Raw genomic sequence first — 17,663 nt, 5'->3', positions numbered from 1 at the left:
AAGGAGTTACCAAATACCGTAAAATAAAGAAGTAGGGTATGTTTTAAAAAAAAAAAAAGGAAAAAAAAGAAGGGGAAATGGAGGAGTGGGTGGGGTCCAGGGGATGGTGAGTTAAATTCGTGGGTTGGGATATTATCACCTTTAATTCTCTTCTTCCTCTGGGAATGGCTTCCATAATTTGAGTTTCGTAAAAAAAAAGAAAAAAAAAAAAAAAAAGGAACGGAAATCCGTTTGCGTAACCACTACCACCGATTCATTCATTCATTTGATTCGAATAAATTTTGCACTCCCACCGCACCACCTTCCCTTATTTTCTCTTCCCTCTCTCCTATAATTTTTCTTCTTCTTATTCATCATCTTCTTCTTCCTCTTCCTTCTCGTCGGTTACCGCTCCAAAACCCTTCCATCCCTCTCTCCCCTCTCCCCTCTCCCCTCTCCTCCATATATTTCTTCATCCTATTCCTCTTCCTCCTTCATCATTCTCTCTCCTTTTCTTTTCTGCATATACCATCTTCAAGGTATTCCATCTTTCTTTTCTTTTTTCTCTATATCTCTCTCTACTTCTCCCAATTGTGTGGATGAATCTGTGTGGATTGTTGTATGCCAGGATCTGGAGATGATATTTTCTCTCATCTCATACTCTGCCCAATTCACTTCCTTCCTCAGGTATTTCCTCTCACCTTTCCTTCCATGTTTCAGAATCTAGCTTTTGTTCGCATCGTTCCTAAACTCCTGCCTCGCAACCCAAACTTCCTATTCCTAATAAATCCCTGAACCATGATCTCAACTAAACATATTGTTACACTCTCTGTTCTTTTCTTATTTAATCCCTTTTTTCTTTTTAATTTCATTCTGCGATTCCGGTCAAACCTGCTCATCAATCCTTCTTACTTTCCTGTTTTAGAGATCCCCGCACTTCCGATACATTGAACTTCATCCTGTTTTTCCACTTCTTTACCGTGTGCCCATCCCTGCCGATGTTTTTTCTCACCATCTGGATACGGTTCTGTGATTGAACTTCTGAGATTTTCTTCTGATCTGATGTCTTTCTAGTGTTATTTCTGAAATTCGTGCTTGCCTTCAATTTGATATTTATGTTTGACTTTCTGCTATCAAGGTTGATTTCACGATGGATAGTTTCTCGTATTTTCACTTCTTGGGATGGATTGTTATTCTAAGTTAATGTTCCGAATAACTGGATTTTAGAAGATTACTGATTCCTCATTATTGGAGTTTCAAATACCGAATCAAGTCATGGAACATCTAACCCCTATATTGTAATAGGAGATGTTGAAATTGAGGCCCGTATTGTTTTATTGTATTTGGGAAGAGTTTAATAGAGAAGCTTTTGTGACAATGCCAAGAATGTTCTAGAACTTGTTTCATCCAAGAATTTTGGCACTTCTATGAATTGACTGCCTCAATCCTCTTATTTCGTCGGATGTTTTTCCAATTAAAACCCTTCGCCCCCTCTTGGTTAAATGATTTGAAGTTGATGTGGTTTAGTGTCTAAGCCATGTCTCATGCTTATGTAGTGAACATAACTTATCGGTAATTGACATATACTTCTTCCTTGAACTTGGGTGTTTATTTCCCCATACCCCAGTTATACTAAAAATATGTTCATGTAGTGTAATAGTTCATAATGCTGTCATTTTTCTTGTCATTTTAATTCTATCATTGAAATAGATTATTAAGACTGTTGTCTGCTTTTGCAGGCTGTGAACCCTCATTGCTGTGGGTATTTTAAATTTCACATTATCTGAAGTCCACCAGTTCTCTGGAAAAAATGTTGGGTGGCAACAATGGCAATGGCTTGCTTCCCGTTTTCCAGGATGAAAATCGAAATCAATATCAAACTAATGCTTCTGGCCAGCTGCAGTTGTTTGGGAGTGGTAAGTTGTTTTTGTTTCTAAGAATCTGATTTCAACTTAATGAATTCCATACAGTTTTTTTAAAATTATGTCTAACCAGAATAAATGATTTGAATTACAATTCAAGTCTGATGAATATTTTGAAGATCAATTAGAACTTGATGAATGATCTTTAGTTCTCTTGGTTCTCATATAATTCACAATTTATATTGCAGTGCCTGTTAGCTGTGGAATTGAGCCTGTTAATTATTTTGGAAGTGAGCAATTGGCTCATATGCTTCGCCCTAACAAAAGAAGTAGGGAAATAGAAGATTTCTCATGGCAGCAGAAGCTTCAGATTTCCTTAAATTATAATGCCTGTCAAGATGATGCTGATCGTTCAGCAAGCATTAGAAACCCAAATGCTGTATCAACAGGCTTGAGGCTATCGTATGATGATGATGAACACAACTCCTCTGTTACCACTGCAAGTGGAAGTATGGCAGCTGCACCTTCCATTATCTTTTCGCTTGGTGATAATATCAGGACTGAGATTGATAGACAGAAGGAAGAATTCGATCAATATATTAAAATTCAGGTACTTTTAACCTGCTCAGTGCTTCTAGGAGTTTATGCTATGCTGAATTTATGATGTTATTTCCTGGAAGATGTTTCTTGTCAATGTCTAATTTTGTTCACGTACCTCGTATTACTCTCTATAGCAATCACTTCACACTGCGCCTGTAAATTGGGTGTTCATGTTAAAGCATCATCCTTCAATTTAGTTAATTCAATTGTCCGATGTTTTAAACTTACCATCTACCTTGCCAACAGGAGGAACATTTGGCAAAGGGTATTAGGGACATGAAGCAAAGACACATGGCTTCCTTTCTTAGTGCGATTGAGAAAGGAATTGGGAAGAAACTACATGAGAAGGATGTAGAAATTGAGAGCATGAACCGTAAAAATAGAGAACTGGTGGAGAGAATAAAGCAGGTTGCCACTGAAGCCCAAAATTGGCATTGCAGAGCAAAGTACAATGAATCAGTAGTGAATGTCCTGAAAAACAATCTTCAGCATGCTATCTCGCAGGGTGCCGACCAAGCGAAGGAAGGGTTTGGAGATAGTGAAGTGGATGATGCTGCATCACACATTGATCCAAACAATTATCTTAATGTTCATGGTGGGACTATGAAATCTTCAACCAGCAATTTACCAGGTTTCAAGGAGCACATGATTTGCAAAGCATGCAAGGCTAAAGAGGTTTCCATCCTACTTATGCCTTGCAGACATTTATGCTTGTGTAGAGATTGCGATGGGCTTGTAAATGTCTGTCCTGTCTGTCAGTTGATCAAAACGGCTGGTATCCAAGTGTACTTGTCCTAAATTAAAATCTTACCAAAGCGCCAAAGAAAATCTTGTTTTCCTTCCGTCTGTATGATATATACCTGCACTTTTTTTCAAAATCACTCAAGTGAACGCTGATGTTACTCGTTGGAAAATTGAGTTTGAATGGTTGAAAACCTGGGGTCTTATCGGACTCCTTGTCTTAGCATGAAGAACGATCGCATTGTTTTTGCACATACCGTAGATCTAATTTTTTGTTGGTAAATTCATTATTTATTTGTCATTACCCCTCTAATAGTCATCGCTAGCTATACAAAAAAAAGTATTACAAATGTGCTTGTAAATATGGGCTAGAGTAGTGGTGACAACAAAACTCTCCCCTGCAGAACTTAGTAATAATAATCACCTTTCTAATAAAACATCAACAGTTAAATTTGCACACTGCTAATCTGCGTATATGTGATGTGTCAAAGTAGCATTTGGTGCAACGTTGAGGCACCCATTAGCCGTCTCTATAAAGGTCGGCAAGCATTAGATTCTTCTCCTATTATCCACACGTGATCTCTTGCTCACAGGTCCAGCTTCCAGATGTTCGCAGCATGATTGAATCTAAAGCACAAAGTTAGTAAGCAATGATTAAATCACAATGTGCTCAAATGTGGAGAATTGATCATATGATATATATAAATTTTTTAACCTTATCAAGCTTTTCCCTGACGAGATGCACAGTTTGATTCATAGATTCAGATGCGAAGTAATCCTGTACACGAGAAAAAAGTGACATTTTTAGCCACAAGAAAAACTACAACAGGCTACGCAACAAGGACAGGAATATATATAGAAAAGAAGTAACGTCCACAAACATTCAATCCATACATTCAACCAGAAACAAGAAGATTCAAAAGCCATTATCTGATGGGCCAGCCAACCAACATCAATCAGACATGTACATCAAAAAAAATCAATAGGGCAAAACTCACAAATATAACTAAAGAGTACATGGCTCTACAGCTAACCAAAGGGAATTAAACCTTAACAATGAAGAACGTACTTGAAAACAATCAAAGAAGAGATAATCTACAGAATCAAGTCAAGAGGTCCTACAGGAAAAGGTTACCCGTCTTAACAAGACTATGATTTTATTTCAGGGAAAAAACGAGGAAAAACGATAAAAAGGCACTTATTAATAACCTGAAACTGATAAATGAAAGTATACTGAACATAACTGCAACTGCAACTAACAAGTGTGTCAATAAGAAAACTATAAAGGCATTAGATAATTAGTTAGATGTTAATGTCAGTTAGTTAATTCTATTGATCAGTTCATTCGTGATTCACTAGTTATTCTTATCTTTTTATAAGTTAAATAGCCCATACTTGGTTTATCTTGGAAGTTTTTTTATAATTAAAAAATTTAGACTCGACAGTTTCGGTGGTTTCCCCTTGTGATAATTTTGACTTAATCACAAAATCTTATTGCAATAATCTGGTATCGAAGAGTCTTAGGTTGTTCCTAAAGATGAAGGATAACCACAAACGAAGAATGGAGTTGAGATATTGGGGGTGGTGTGACCTGCCACCAAAAAAATCTTTTTCTCCACATTCGGATGCAAAACCATGTCCTCGAACATCTACACACTTGTTCCACACCAACAAGCTCTTGCTTCATCTAAAAGAAAATCAAGCCCCTACCCCTAATTTCCACCCACCAGGTCAATATCTATTACATTGCAAAAGTGCATCTTCTTCACCATTGATTCACACCAAGAGGCATTTGCTTCATGTATGTGTGCATGTGTGCGCATGTATATATGCATGTATGTAAATTCTATATGGACACTAAGCCTCTCTATCTTCAAATCTTCAAATCTGAGTTCAATGAAAAGTCACTACTGCATCATGCTCATTTCTCCAACGCGTAGTTGGACCTTTCTCTCCCCTCCTCACTTAAGGTCACCAAATCCCTGATTCCAGAGAAAAAGGGCAAAAGAAAATAAAGTTCGACTATCAGTAAAGAAATCTGACGGCAATGAATGTCAAGGACTTATTTTCTCCATTTCTTTCCGATGGTGTAATAACTACCATAAGAAGGTGAACCTGATTTCTATTCTCTCTCTAAAGTGAGATTATAACATATATTTTAAAGAAGCCCTAAAGACTAGAGATACATATCAGTCATCTAAACCTTCGACCAGTCTGATAGCAAGGATAACAAGCCAAGTTGATTTCCAAGGTCCTCAAGCCCAAGGAGCCCACAATTTATATATATTGTTTTAGTTGAATCACGTTTTGATTCAAGGTGCAAGCCATCAGTACACAAACGTAGGCCTCTCCAACCTTCTTCATTACCCAGAGTTAGAAGCCTACTACACTCTTCAATATAATACAATTTGTGGCATTGGGTATGGAATTTGGAGAAAAAAAATTCTAAAGATAATTTTGAAGAGGTAGTCAAAACTGATGAAAATATCTTCAACAATGAATTTGATGAGGAGCCTAGAGTAGAATAAGTGGCTTGGTATTCTTAGCCAAATAAACGGTGTCATTTGTTTTAAATCTTTTCAACACACAAATCTGGCCCAAGATGCAAAAGACATTTTAGGTCAAAAGTCTAACAACTCGGTGAACTATGCATTAATGAGAGACTTGAAGCACCAACACTTGAGAACTCTGTTATTGAGGAATTGATGGTTACTATATTACAACTATTGACACGTTAGTTCGAATTCTTGAAAAACAAAATGAGGAAATGAAAAAAACCAAAAATGAGAATACAATAGTCACTGGATAACCTATGTACCTACCATTCATGATAGATGGGGCAAGTTATGGAGTCAGTAGTTAGTATTGTTAGCCTATTGGCATGACTACGTTGATGATAAATACATTTTTTTCTTCTTTTTGATGAGAAATCGAACTTTCATTAGGGAAAAGAACAAAAAGAAGAAGAAAGAATATAAAGACATACAAAAAGAGATTCCACAAAAGGAGGCAGCATATAAGAAGAGCCTCCAATCAAGTAAAATAACACTACGTTGATTGCAGATCACCCCACTATTTTATTTGAATTGATCAGCAAAAGAGCAAGCAAAAGGCATATACTTGCCTAATTACAAATAAAGAGATTTTCTAATTTTGTGCTTGCAACCTATCACATTCATTTGCCTTTCAAAGTAATCGTGCAACCTGTTGGACTTAACTCCTTCTACCCGTATTGCAGCATGTAATGGAACTACGTCCAAATACATCCAAGTACAAGAGAAAGCATAAACTAAACAAACACAGAATAATGATTCCTAGCTTTGTTAATAATCATAACATAAAAGGTGAGATGACAAGAGAAGGAAAAAAAATTATGATAACAAACCTGGTCAGAGGAAACTCTTGTTATTTGAGACACATGTGGATTGGAACTGAGTGCTGCATCTCCATAATTCCTACCAAAAAAGGACAGTTTAAACTATGTCGAGATTGGAGAAACTGCAAATTTTCATTCTGCTTATACCTCTTTTCAAGAGAGTTCTTCTGTTCAAGAGTATAATGAGAATGAGAAGGATTTGTAAACTTCGTGGTTGCTGAATTAACGGCAGATCCTCTTGGTCTTCCAGCTGATAGCAAAGTTATAACATGCTTAAAAGTGAACTATTGGAAGGAAACACCATTTCCTCCTAAAACAACATCTTCCTATCATACACAAAATATGCCAAAGCCTACTTTTTTGAGCAAACACAAACTTACAGTCCAATCGTGCTAAAACTTCTCGTCTCCTAACTTCTAGCTTTTCCTTTGTATCAAGCAAACTTTCAAAGTCAGGAGCATAGGAGACTTGCAGCCGGTTACCAAGGAAAACAAACTCATCCAATTTTCTTTTAGCAAACCTAAAAGTTAAAATATTATGGTTCAAATACAGGGGCTCAATAACGCATTATTTTGATCAAAAGAGAACCACAACCAAGCTGAAATTACCTGGCATTGCTGACCAAATGAAATTTGACAAAATAAACGTCTGTGAATTCATCACATTCTTCTGCATCCATCGGTTTACACCTGTCGGAGTATGAAATAAGACAGAAGGAAAATATGTAGGCATAAGAGGTGTTGAATATTCAAAGAGAGGCATATGAAATTATCAGAAACCAATCCGACACTGCTTTCAAGATGAAATGGCAATACATGTCGCAGCTGAGGTAAACTAACATAACGCGCTACAGAAAAAGGATGTAAAGATGATTATAGAAGAAAGAAGGGAAACGAAAAGAGTACTCTTCAAGGTTTCCATAGGAGGAGAACAGTTTGAGCAGCTCATCTCCGCAACCCAATGCCGGAACGTTTCTCACAATCAAATACCTGCAGGATTTCACAAAAAAAAAAAAGAAAAGAAAAATCGAGGTAAATATAAGCCGCATAGATCTTGGATTCCGTAAAGGAGAAATAAGAGAAGCGGAGTAGACCTTGACTCATCGCAAATCGTATAGACGCGAACCGCAGGGGGCTCGTTTGTATAGCGAGGCATCCCCGTACAAGTCTAGCCGCGCGATCGCGGGAGGAGCAGACTTGGATAGAGCCGTACAGGAATGGATTGGTTTATGTGCGACTATTTGGGAATTTTTATGGACAGACTTCTGGTCAATCTAGCTGCCACGTGTACCGCCAAAATTATAATAAACCCTATTGTTTCAATTTCAAACTTGAAACATAAAATAGATAAATCTAAAATTCAGATTTTTTTTTTATTTTTTTTTTCAAAGAGTACCATGAGAACATTTCATAAAACTTATTTATCGATATATTATATTAAGGGTAAAATGGAGAAGAAAAACTTGCAGCCACATATATAATACCTTATAACCTAAATATATAGTACCTTATGACCTAAATTCTGAAGAGAAAATTCTTTTCAAGTCATTTGAAACAATCAATATTATTTTGATGAATATTTAAATTTGATTAATTTGACAAATGATCAATAAAAACAGTCTTGGGCCATTTTTTGAGTCACTATCCATGGGAGTACCACCATTGCATCTCTTTCAAACATTCACACGCTGAATTTTCTCTTCTAGAACATTTTATTAGATCACACATCATTTTTCAATTCAAATTTTAAATTAAAAAAAGGTGTATCACACTAACATAGTACTGAATTTTGGTGATTTAACGAATCAGGAGCATAATAGGGAGGATGAAGGTAATTAATATAAGGAGGAGGAGAAAATGGAGGAAAAAAAAAGGTTGATACTTTGATATCATGGAATCTAATCAGAGTCTTAAAAGTTTGGTTGGTATTGAGAAGTCTGCAGAGGGTGGCGAATACGCATCAGTTCGCATCAATGCGTGTAACACTGATCGACAAAAAAAAAAAAAAAAAAAAAAAATGTAGTAATTTATTCCAACAAACAAGTGAGAAAATGTTCCTCAAAATAAGAGCACATCCTCTTAGCCTAAGAAATCAGAGCTCCATTTTGACTTCTTCAAGGTCCAGGCGCTTTCAGTACCTGTGAGACAACTTTTCATTCTCCTTGTACTGCTGTGCGTACCTGCATCCAGAGAGTAAAATAACAAGTTTACGACTGAATCACATACATCCACATGTTCATCAACAAACATGGAGGCACTTTTCACCGATCAATCAACTAATTCAAGTCATTTATCATATACATGTATATGCAAACGATACTTCAATCAAAGTTAACAAAAACTCGAGACCCATCCATAATTGGTCTCGTCTGACGCCAAGACTGCATAATACATCTTTAGGCAAAATGGAAATTTTAGTTATAACCAAAAAAATGGCTATCAAACCATCCCATCTAGAGCTCAAAATACTTGAAGAATACAACGTTTCCTCATGCATGGTAATGCTAATTTCATCATTCTGCTACAAAGATGTCATTTTTTTCGTCTCACATAAGTAATATAAAGCATGAATTAGTCATCGTGTTATCATCCAAAATGAGTTTTAGATTGATTTCTAAATCTCTTGCCCGGATCCAATTCCTCAATCTTGCGTGTGGGGATGATAACTCTTAATCTCTATTCTATAATATATCCAAAAGGTAATAGCTCTACCCTATACACTATAGAACTAATTTTGCTCTTTGATCGTAGAGTGCGTGAATTTAAAACAGACCAAAGTATTTAAAGGTTAATAAAACTATACACAGACGGGGGAAGAGTGACTACAAATCTGATTGACATGAACTAGGAACAGTATCAATCAAGTGCGGCAACGCCTACTGATAACAAAATCGGAAACAGAAATGAAAACTTGCAGTTGAGGACAACAACATCATCACGAGATCGCTCCAAAAAGAAATAGATATAAAAATAAAAACATAGATGTTCCTATTCCATTCCCACGGATAAAAAAATCAATCAATCTGAATGCGCAATAAGATGCAATCTGGTGTTCAGTTCCAGTAAAAAATTGATTGCTTTGAGGAAAATATTTAACATTTTAGATCTTAAGGCTAAGTCTATAAAAAAAAAAAAAAGACCAAATCATTAATAGAATTCTACGGCGGAATTGTTTCCTCTTTGAATCTGATTAATAGATTTCTCACCTAGACTGGACTCAACCAAGTGTTATCAAAAGGCGAGCTACCGAGCTCGTCGAGAACAAATGAAGACTTGATTTTAAGAAGAAAAAAAATTGAAAACATATTGAAATATGAAGGGAGGAAACCATTCAACGGGCAAACCCTAAAATCGAAGTTTCAAAAGCTATGAAATTAAGGAAAGGAAAAAGGAGATGAAAAAATTACGTGTAGGTTCCGACGACGGGGGTGATTAGAAGGGTGGCACTGATCCAGTTCTCGGAGATCTTATGGTGAATCTTGCCGGTCAAGTCGTTCCATAACCCTGACATGGTCTTCTGCTGGAACGGCGATAAAGCATAGATCACAGCCTTCATCCGAACAGGTTGCTTCCCCATGGCGATCCTAACTCTTCTTCAAACGCGGCTATCGAATGCCTCAGGAGATTACGATGAAGATGGCGGCTTTTGGGTCGAAAGGGGTTGGTTCTTGCTCTCAAATCTAAGCCAGACTGTACTTTCGAGAAACTGCGTATTTCAAACTAATACTCACCGTTGGATTTTCTACCTATCGGACGCTTGAGAAATCGTATTGCGTTTTTTTTCCCTTTTTTATTTTCTAAAATCGGCTCGAGAAAGCTGTATGAATAAAAATTAAATGGAAAGCTTTTTAGTTTCAATTCCATCGAATTAAATATTTTGTAATACTTATCTAATTATTATTTTTACGTTCTAGTAGATTTTTTATTTACAAGAGTCCCGCAAAGATTTCTATATGCATTTGAGAAATATAAAACATATATCTACAAAATTAAAAATATTCAATATAAAAATAACTTTAAAGCTAAATTTTAGTTGAAATTGATGAGCTTACAGGAATTTGTTGAAACTTGGATTTGTGTATATAGGGCTGCATCCTATTTACACAATCTTCGTTCTTTTTTATCAACGCTGGAACCGCCAAGTTCTAAAGCCATTCGTCGGGGCTCGGAGAAGCTGAAACTGTGATGCGAAAGGTCAGGGAATTCGCCTCCTTCGTCCGAACCATTACAACTGTTACTTCCGAATTTGTATCTATCCATTTACCACAGCCATACTCGTATTTGAGTGTGCACGCTCCTGATGCCATTTACCTTAAGAATCGAGAAATCGATAGACTCATTAAATTTGGCCATCTTAATGCTGCCATTAAATTGTTCGATGAAATGCCTCTTCACGACGTTGTTACGTACAATTTGCTCATTTCTGGGTGTTTTCGCCATGGGCATCCAGAGCGCGCATTAGGTCTCTACAGCCAAATGGTTTTACGAGGTATTAGAGAAAGTGCGTCAACATTTACTTCTGTTTTGGGTACTTGTAGCAACACGGATTTTTCCAAAGAGGGAAGTCAAATTCACTGCAGGGTTGTTTTTCTTGGATTTAGTTTGAATTTGTTTATTGGTACCTCTCTAATCGATTACTATATGAGAATGGGTCTTGATATTGTCGCTTTGAAGCTGTTTGATGAATTGCCGCAACGAAATATAGCTGTTTGGAACTTGTTGCTTCGTCGGTTTTGTGAACTGGGTCAATTCGAAAAGCTTCTGGGATCTTTCTCGAAAATGCAATTGGAAGGCGTAGAGCCAAATGGTCTAACTCTTTGCTATTTGCTTCGAGGTGTTGGTAACGAAAGGCTCTTAGACGAAGGGAGGCAACTACATTCCCGAGCTGTTAAGATCGGACTGGTTGAATCAAATATCTTTGTTCCAAATGCTTTGGTGGATTTCTACTCTGATTGCAGAAGTTTAACAGAAGCAAAAAAAGCATTTGAATGTATTCCATTAGAAGACGTTATTTCCTGGAATTCGATTGTTGCAGTTTATGCAGACATCGGTTTCTTGTCAGAATCACTTGAGTTGTTTTCTCGGATGCAGTTTTGGGGAAAAAGGCCGTCAATTCGGTCGTTAATGGCTTTTTTGAATTTATCTAGTCGGACAAGGAATATCCAGTTGGGGAAACAGATTCAATCTTGTGCGCTGAAGCTGGGTTTTGGCCATGAGAGTAGTCACCTTCAATCGGCTTTGATAAATATGTACGGAAAATGCTTTGATATCGAGAGTTCAGTGGCCGTGTATGAAAGTATTTCTGCGAGAACTTTGGAGTGTTGTAACTCTTTAATGACATCTTTGTTACACTGTGGTGTCATTGAAGATGTGATAGAGATGTTTGGATTGATGGCTGACGAGGGAATTGGACTTGATGAGGTTACTTTATCCACAACGTTAAAAGCACTATCAATGTCTTCTCCAACAGACTTGACCGGATGCAGATTGCTCCACTGTTGTGCCATAAAATCAGGTCTTGGATTTAATTCCGTGGTTTCTTGTTCTTTAATGGACTCTTATTCAAGATGTGGTCATGTTGAGCTCTCTTGCAAAGTTTTTGAGGAAATCCATTCCCCTGGTGTTATTTGTTTCACCTCAATCATCAATGGATATGCCCGAAATGGAATGGGGAAGGAGGGCATCGAAATGCTTAAGACGATGATCCAGAAAGGCTGGAAACCTGACAAAGTGACGTTCTTATGTGCATTGATAGGGTGCAACCATTCAGGGCTGGTCGAAGAAGGAAGATTTGTATTTGAGTTGATGAAAACCGTTTGCGGAATTGAACCAGACTGGAAACATTATTCATGTATGGTTGATCTTCTTGGTCGTGTAGGTCTACTTGATGAGGCAGAAAAGTTGCTGCTAAAGGTGCCCGAGAAGGTCAACGGTGTAATCTGGAGCTCCATGTTAAGAAGTTGTAGAATTCATAGAAATGAAACAATCGGAAGGAAAATTGCTAAGTCGTTGGTGGATCTTGAAGCTGAAGATCCTGCCGCTCTTTTGCAGGCTTCAAACTTCTATTCTGATATTGGAGATTTTGAAACTTCAAAGCAACTTAGGGAAGTTGCATTGACAAAAAAAGTGATAAGAGAAATTGGTCACAGTTTAATAGAGGTGAAAAGTCATTGTTAACTGCTACAACTGAGCGTCAGTGATGCCTTGAGGTTTCTTTCTTGGATCTTCGGCAGGTACGATCTTTACTTACTACGAAGCTGATTCCAAGCCATTTTATTGGCCTTATTCCTTGAGACGGGGTTTCCTGGTGTTGCTTGACACCGAGGAAAAAGTACGCGTGCTAGTATCTATTGATAGGATCAGTTTAGCAGATGAACATATTTTTCTCCTCGGTGGTGAGCATTATCAATAGCTTCGTGGTTGCACCTTAGAGGTTCGTGTCTGGGAGTGGTACATGTTATATCTTCTTCATTGTCTTCATGAACTGGTTAGTTATTATTTGATCTGGAAGATACTACAAAATGTAACGGTTTAGTTTATGATTTTTTTTAATCCAACGTATTCTTTTTTATTTCCATCACTGTAATTTGTAAGATGTGTAAATTTTAGCTCGATGGACAGAATTTGTGGCACCAGTTTATTCTCTCAGCTGGATTTGCAGGTCCCTCGCCTGTGACTTGATGTTTGGTTAATGGTGTTGCATTGAGGGGATGTGGCGTCATTGGTGGTTTTGGAAGCAAATGGTGAGCAGCATCATTGTGTCTTAAATAAAAAGAAAAGAGTGAAAAATACATCCAACATTTTTGTCAGAATGTTTGATATCTTGCGCTCCCCCGTTTACTTTGCAGAGGACTATCTACAGCAGAAACATATTTTTCAGAATCATAAATTAGTTTAAAAAGAAGAAGAAGAAGAAGAAGAAGAAGAGGATCGTAATATTGTAGAATTGGGCAGCAAAGACAAGTGGTCTTGATTCGAGATATGGACCATGGATCAATCTCCAATCCAAAGCTAAAAGCATCATCTGGATCAGCCCACGGATGCAATTTGTCAATACTTGGCCTGAATTCCTGGGGATTTCTCGAGTGTACAAGTCACAGCTGAGACAACAGCTGATGAAATTCACGTCTCTGGATCAACAAATGCATTTGTACAGCAAGATACGAACAGGTTCTTATCCTTCTTAAATTTCTGTAATAAAAAAATTAATGACCGTGACAGTATGCTTGGATGTGTGGCGTGGTGGAAAAGGGAAATAAAATGAAGCCGACTCTGCAACTAAAATGGAATTAAGTCACATGACATAGGAGTGCTAATAGAAATGGTTAACTAAAAAACTGCATGAACATAGAACTGTCTAATAGTTGTCTAAGACGGCTAAGTGACTGACATGACTAGTTCATTAACCAAAACATTGGTCACATGTATATAACATAAGAATTTTGACAACATTTAGCCGTAGCTAATGGAATTGTAAATTCGAGGGACCAGCCAATAACAAAGCACAATCTAAGCAACCAAAGTTAAAATCGTTTGATTGAGAGGCAATTGAAATAAACAAGTGAATTAAAAAATATATTACCATCAAAACGTCTACGGACTGGGGTGGTGAGAAGAATTATATTGTGGCTTGAAGAGGGTCAGAGTCGTCCCTGTCAAACCCATTCTTTGAAATAGGCTTGAAGGCACATTGTAGACTACCTAAAGTGTCAAAATAGGCTTCACAATTTATCCTTGTGAACAATGGTAAAGACTAGATGTGAGTTCCTTAGATTTATATTTGAACAACACCATCTCCATAAAACATGATTTTGAGGCTTACAGACAACGAATCCTCGCGAACGAAGAACAGGTGAAAAGTAGATTCCTAGACGAGTAAGGCTGAATTAGTTAGGGATTTAAAATAAACAAAATGCATGTTGAATTCAGTTGTACATATAATCATATAATTAATTAAAACAACACGGAGGACTGGATCTAAAATTAAAGTAGGCATTTAGGAAATTTGATTTATCTACGATGTTATTATGTACTATCTCTGTCTAATTGATCCCTGCATACATTTTTTTAGTATCAAGTAGTAGCTGTTGTGTCGGTTCTCTGACTTAGTTTAAACTGGCTGTAACTATCGTTTTGATTCATCTTGGACATTGAAATTATAGAAGAAATTGAACTTTTTACCCATTGATGTGACACTTCTCTATCACAATACTTATCGAAAGATTCTTTTAGCATCTCCAAATTTTCTTTGGTATATTTTCCTTCCATCAGAGTAGCTCTAAGTTTTCACGTGAGTTTTGTTCTGCCAGTGAACTGATACAAGCTTTCCATGATTTTGACAAACTGAAATGAATTTGGGAGATAGAGCGGCCCCTATGAAGTAGACTCCACAAATTTCTTCCCATTTAAGTCTCGTGAAACCTTCAGCTAAATTTTCTACCAAATTATTATGCTGGAGTGCAGTTTGTCCACTTTTTGAATTTTTTAAGAGCAAATCCTACATTTATGGATGGATTACTAATTCATATGAGTTGAGTACTTTGTAGTCCAATAGCTTAGGTTAACTTTTAAATTGGCTTTTAAGCATTTGAAAAACCATTCCAAACAAGCTCGTAATTTAAAAAAGTCTCGAGATTGTGGGGACATTATTGGTGGAGGGATGGTCTGTGTGGAGAAATGTAGATGTTGAGGTGAGAAAGAAAGAACAAAAGAAAATGATGAAAAGATTGAATGTGACTATAGCTTATGCGTCATGTGGCTTGGCCTGCTGCAGTATTGCTCATTACAGAGATCACACCACAAATTTATTAATACACACTTCTGTCTCTCTTCCTAGCCCTCAGATCTTGTCCTTCACAACCAATCTTCTCTCTCTCTCTCTTTCTCTGTTGGAAGGGAACTCTCGTCCGTGAGTTTTTGCCAGCATGGCTTTTTGTATGTACACTGTTAATTTGAAGCTTAAAACTTTCACACATCTCATACACCAACCATGTGGGGGCAACCATTTTCCTCCTCAAATCTTTCAATTTTGAAAACTTTCTACCCATTGATCTTTTCTCTTTCTCCTAACTGTTCTGTGTCTTGTCCGCTTCCTTCCACAACTTTTTTAGTTAAGTGAATCATAACTTTCTTTTGTTTTCAAAGAAAAAGAAAGCTTTTCCTTTCACTTTATTAATCCTTTCTCAAATTCCACACTATCCATCCAACAAAGATCATATGAAAATGAAACAATATTACTCGATAAAAGTCTCTAACTTTTCGTTTCTGAAAAATGGCAAAAAAAGGAAAGAAATTAAGTCCAAGAAGAATCAGGATCCATCCTCATGTATGTCATTAATTTACCAATATTCTTGTGCAGCATATGGTTATTAGGTATATGCTTTTTTAATCTTAGTTGTCAAGTCAAGTCAAGTCATTGGGATCAATAATATAATACAATCAAAGTAGCAATAAAAGAAAGATTTTATAGCTGATAGAATTCACATGCAGGACAAAAGCTTTGCCAAAATGTGAATCCACACTTGGCAGCCACAGAGAAGACGGATTAGGTGTTGGAGCCGCAGCAAAGTCTCAGCCACAACCGTAAAAACCTAAAAAGGTGCGAATTTTTCTATATCAGTTACACTGTTCTTCGTGATAGATATAGACAAAACTTTTGTATTTGATTTTGTCCTGACTTCAAATTCTAGAATGATCCGTGAACTCCCTTGTTCCCAATGGATCATTATTTTTCTCTCCCTTCAAACCCCACTTTAAAAAATAATCAAATTACCAAATAATATTATAAACTCATGAAATTCTGCCATTTTGGAGTGCGTAATTGTTTATAGGTAAAGTAGGTAGCTGGGACTGTTTGTATGCTATTTTTTATTGTTTCTAATTATTATTCTTTGTCGAAAGATGTCATTTGGCGAACCTAACCAAACACGTCACCAGACACCATGGTTTCTGGGTATAATGGGAAAATGAAATGAGTAGCACGACAGGTTGAAGAGTTTGGTGCCTCGCCTGGTGACCCAAACCACCATTCCCTTCATAATTAAAAAATTAAAAAATAAAGCGAAAGAAAACAATTGGAGTCGAAATTATTTAAAGGTGTGTCTATTAATTGAATGAGTTCACGGGGGAAGAACACTTGGTAGGCAAAGTTCACGCGCACAAAAAGACGGCTCAAATAATACTTTTTTTTCCTCGTCCTCGGTGCTTATACGATACAAGGGTGGTCTTAGAACTCGATGAATCAACAGCTCATTACAATACTTATTACCTAATACTTAGAATTGTCTGCTCCAAAGGTTACTATAAGTTTACTGAGCATTAATATCATTTTTATGCCGTCATTGTGGTAGGTGAATCTCCGCATTGAACTTTGGTTGGATGGCAGAGGCAGAGCATTGGCATCGGTTATTAGTGCTGAGAATGTTGGATGTTCAGCCAATGAATATATGACTATGAAGAAAACGAAGCAAGTTTTGACATGTTTAGTTTTAAATTTAATTCACAATTTTTTGAAGTATCATGCTCCACTGAGGATTAAATAGGGAGGGAGATGAAGACTCTGTTCGTTTGGTGGGCAATTACGATGGAAAATGACAGGTGGAAGACGTTAAAACCTACCCTTGCCTTTCGGTCTAATCCTTTCTTCTGTGTAGAAGCGATAGGATAGGTATGTAGAAAAGGTGTGGTTTTGGTTTGATTGAAATTTGAAGGGGAAGGGGAGCCCTCAACAGCCACAGACATATTCTATGTTCTCTTCTTTGGTAAACAAGGATTTGTATTTCTGTGTGTAATCTAATGCCATTTATACCGTTTTACCTTAAAATAAATTAAAATCTTTTCACCACATTAAAAGGAAAGGAAGTTGAATATAAACATAGTTCAATCTTGGACACTAATTGAATAAAACCAAAAGATAAATGGTAATTTTCCTCTTTTTACTTCTCTCGACAGAAAGACATGATTATTTAAAGGAAAAGTGAAACCATTGATGTTGAGACAAAAATGGTTTCACGATCATGATGTAACTAGTTGATTAAGAAATTTAGGAACAGTTCAACACGAGCATAACTCCTCGATATCCATTTTCTTGAACTCGAAAATCTTTAA

The 17,663-nt window shown here is 36.8% G+C and overlaps 4 protein-coding genes across 11 annotated transcripts; 2 read left to right on the top strand and 2 right to left on the bottom strand.

Moving 5' to 3' along the window:
- The first annotated feature begins 288 nt into the window (after positions 1–288).
- Positions 289–3,376, top strand: LOC111805019 (SBP (S-ribonuclease binding protein) family protein). Of its 4 annotated transcripts, XM_023689877.2 has the most exons (5): positions 289–518; positions 608–666; positions 1,719–1,895; positions 2,090–2,451; positions 2,688–3,376. In XM_023689877.2, exons 3-5 carry the CDS (start codon positions 1,790–1,792, stop codon positions 3,237–3,239), a joined length of 1,020 nt encoding a protein of 339 aa, XP_023545645.1. In that variant the 5' UTR covers positions 289–518; positions 608–666; positions 1,719–1,789; the 3' UTR covers positions 3,240–3,376. The 4 variants fall into 4 exon arrangements, with proteins under 4 accessions (XP_023545645.1, XP_023545647.1, XP_086984635.1 ...); XM_023689879.2 differs by lacking the exon at positions 608–666; XM_087128509.1 differs by having other exon boundaries at positions 289–666.
- Positions 3,377–3,441: 65 nt separating this feature from the next.
- On the bottom strand, positions 3,442–7,808 carry LOC111805020 (uncharacterized). Of its 2 annotated transcripts, XM_023689881.2 has the most exons (8): positions 7,652–7,807; positions 7,464–7,547; positions 7,167–7,247; positions 6,939–7,078; positions 6,706–6,808; positions 6,568–6,637; positions 3,898–3,960; positions 3,442–3,809 (listed from the first exon to the last, which is right to left on the bottom strand). In XM_023689881.2, exons 1-8 carry the CDS (start codon positions 7,711–7,713, stop codon positions 3,732–3,734), a joined length of 681 nt encoding a protein of 226 aa, XP_023545649.2. In that variant the 5' UTR covers positions 7,714–7,807; the 3' UTR covers positions 3,442–3,731. The 2 variants fall into 2 exon arrangements, with proteins under 2 accessions (XP_023545649.2, XP_086984636.1); XM_087128510.1 differs by lacking the exons at positions 3,442–3,809; positions 3,898–3,960 and adding an exon at positions 4,701–6,432 and having other exon boundaries at positions 7,652–7,808.
- A 612-nt stretch (positions 7,809–8,420) lies between these two features.
- Positions 8,421–10,268, bottom strand: LOC111805023 (cytochrome b-c1 complex subunit 8-1, mitochondrial). Its single transcript, XM_023689884.2, has 2 exons — positions 9,965–10,268; positions 8,421–8,737 (listed from the first exon to the last, which is right to left on the bottom strand). The coding sequence occupies exons 1-2, from the start codon at positions 10,132–10,134 to the stop codon at positions 8,689–8,691; spliced, it is 219 nt and encodes a 72-aa protein (XP_023545652.1). The 5' UTR covers positions 10,135–10,268; the 3' UTR covers positions 8,421–8,688.
- A 341-nt stretch (positions 10,269–10,609) lies between these two features.
- On the top strand, positions 10,610–17,283 carry LOC111805017 (PPR superfamily protein). 4 transcript variants are annotated; one of them, XM_023689876.2, is made up of 5 exons: positions 10,610–12,990; positions 13,219–13,300; positions 13,406–13,727; positions 16,047–16,155; positions 16,907–17,283. In XM_023689876.2, exon 1 carries the CDS (start codon positions 10,743–10,745, stop codon positions 12,732–12,734), a length of 1,992 nt encoding a protein of 663 aa, XP_023545644.2. In that variant the 5' UTR covers positions 10,610–10,742; the 3' UTR covers positions 12,735–12,990; positions 13,219–13,300; positions 13,406–13,727; positions 16,047–16,155; positions 16,907–17,283. The 4 variants fall into 4 exon arrangements, with proteins under 4 accessions (XP_023545644.2, XP_023545642.2, XP_086984675.1 ...); XM_023689874.2 differs by having other exon boundaries at positions 10,610–13,044; XM_087128549.1 differs by having other exon boundaries at positions 10,610–13,044; positions 13,179–13,300.
- The last annotated feature ends 380 nt before the right edge of the window (positions 17,284–17,663 follow it).

The sequence above is a fragment of the Cucurbita pepo genome, chromosome 11 (assembly GCF_057944985.1).
Source record: "Cucurbita pepo subsp. pepo isolate OVF chromosome 11, ASM5794498v1, whole genome shotgun sequence".
NCBI classification, from domain to species: domain Eukaryota; kingdom Viridiplantae; phylum Streptophyta; class Magnoliopsida; order Cucurbitales; family Cucurbitaceae; genus Cucurbita; species Cucurbita pepo.
The sequence above is the reverse complement of the archived record's forward strand: the minus strand, read 5'-3'. Positions and strand labels throughout refer to the sequence as shown.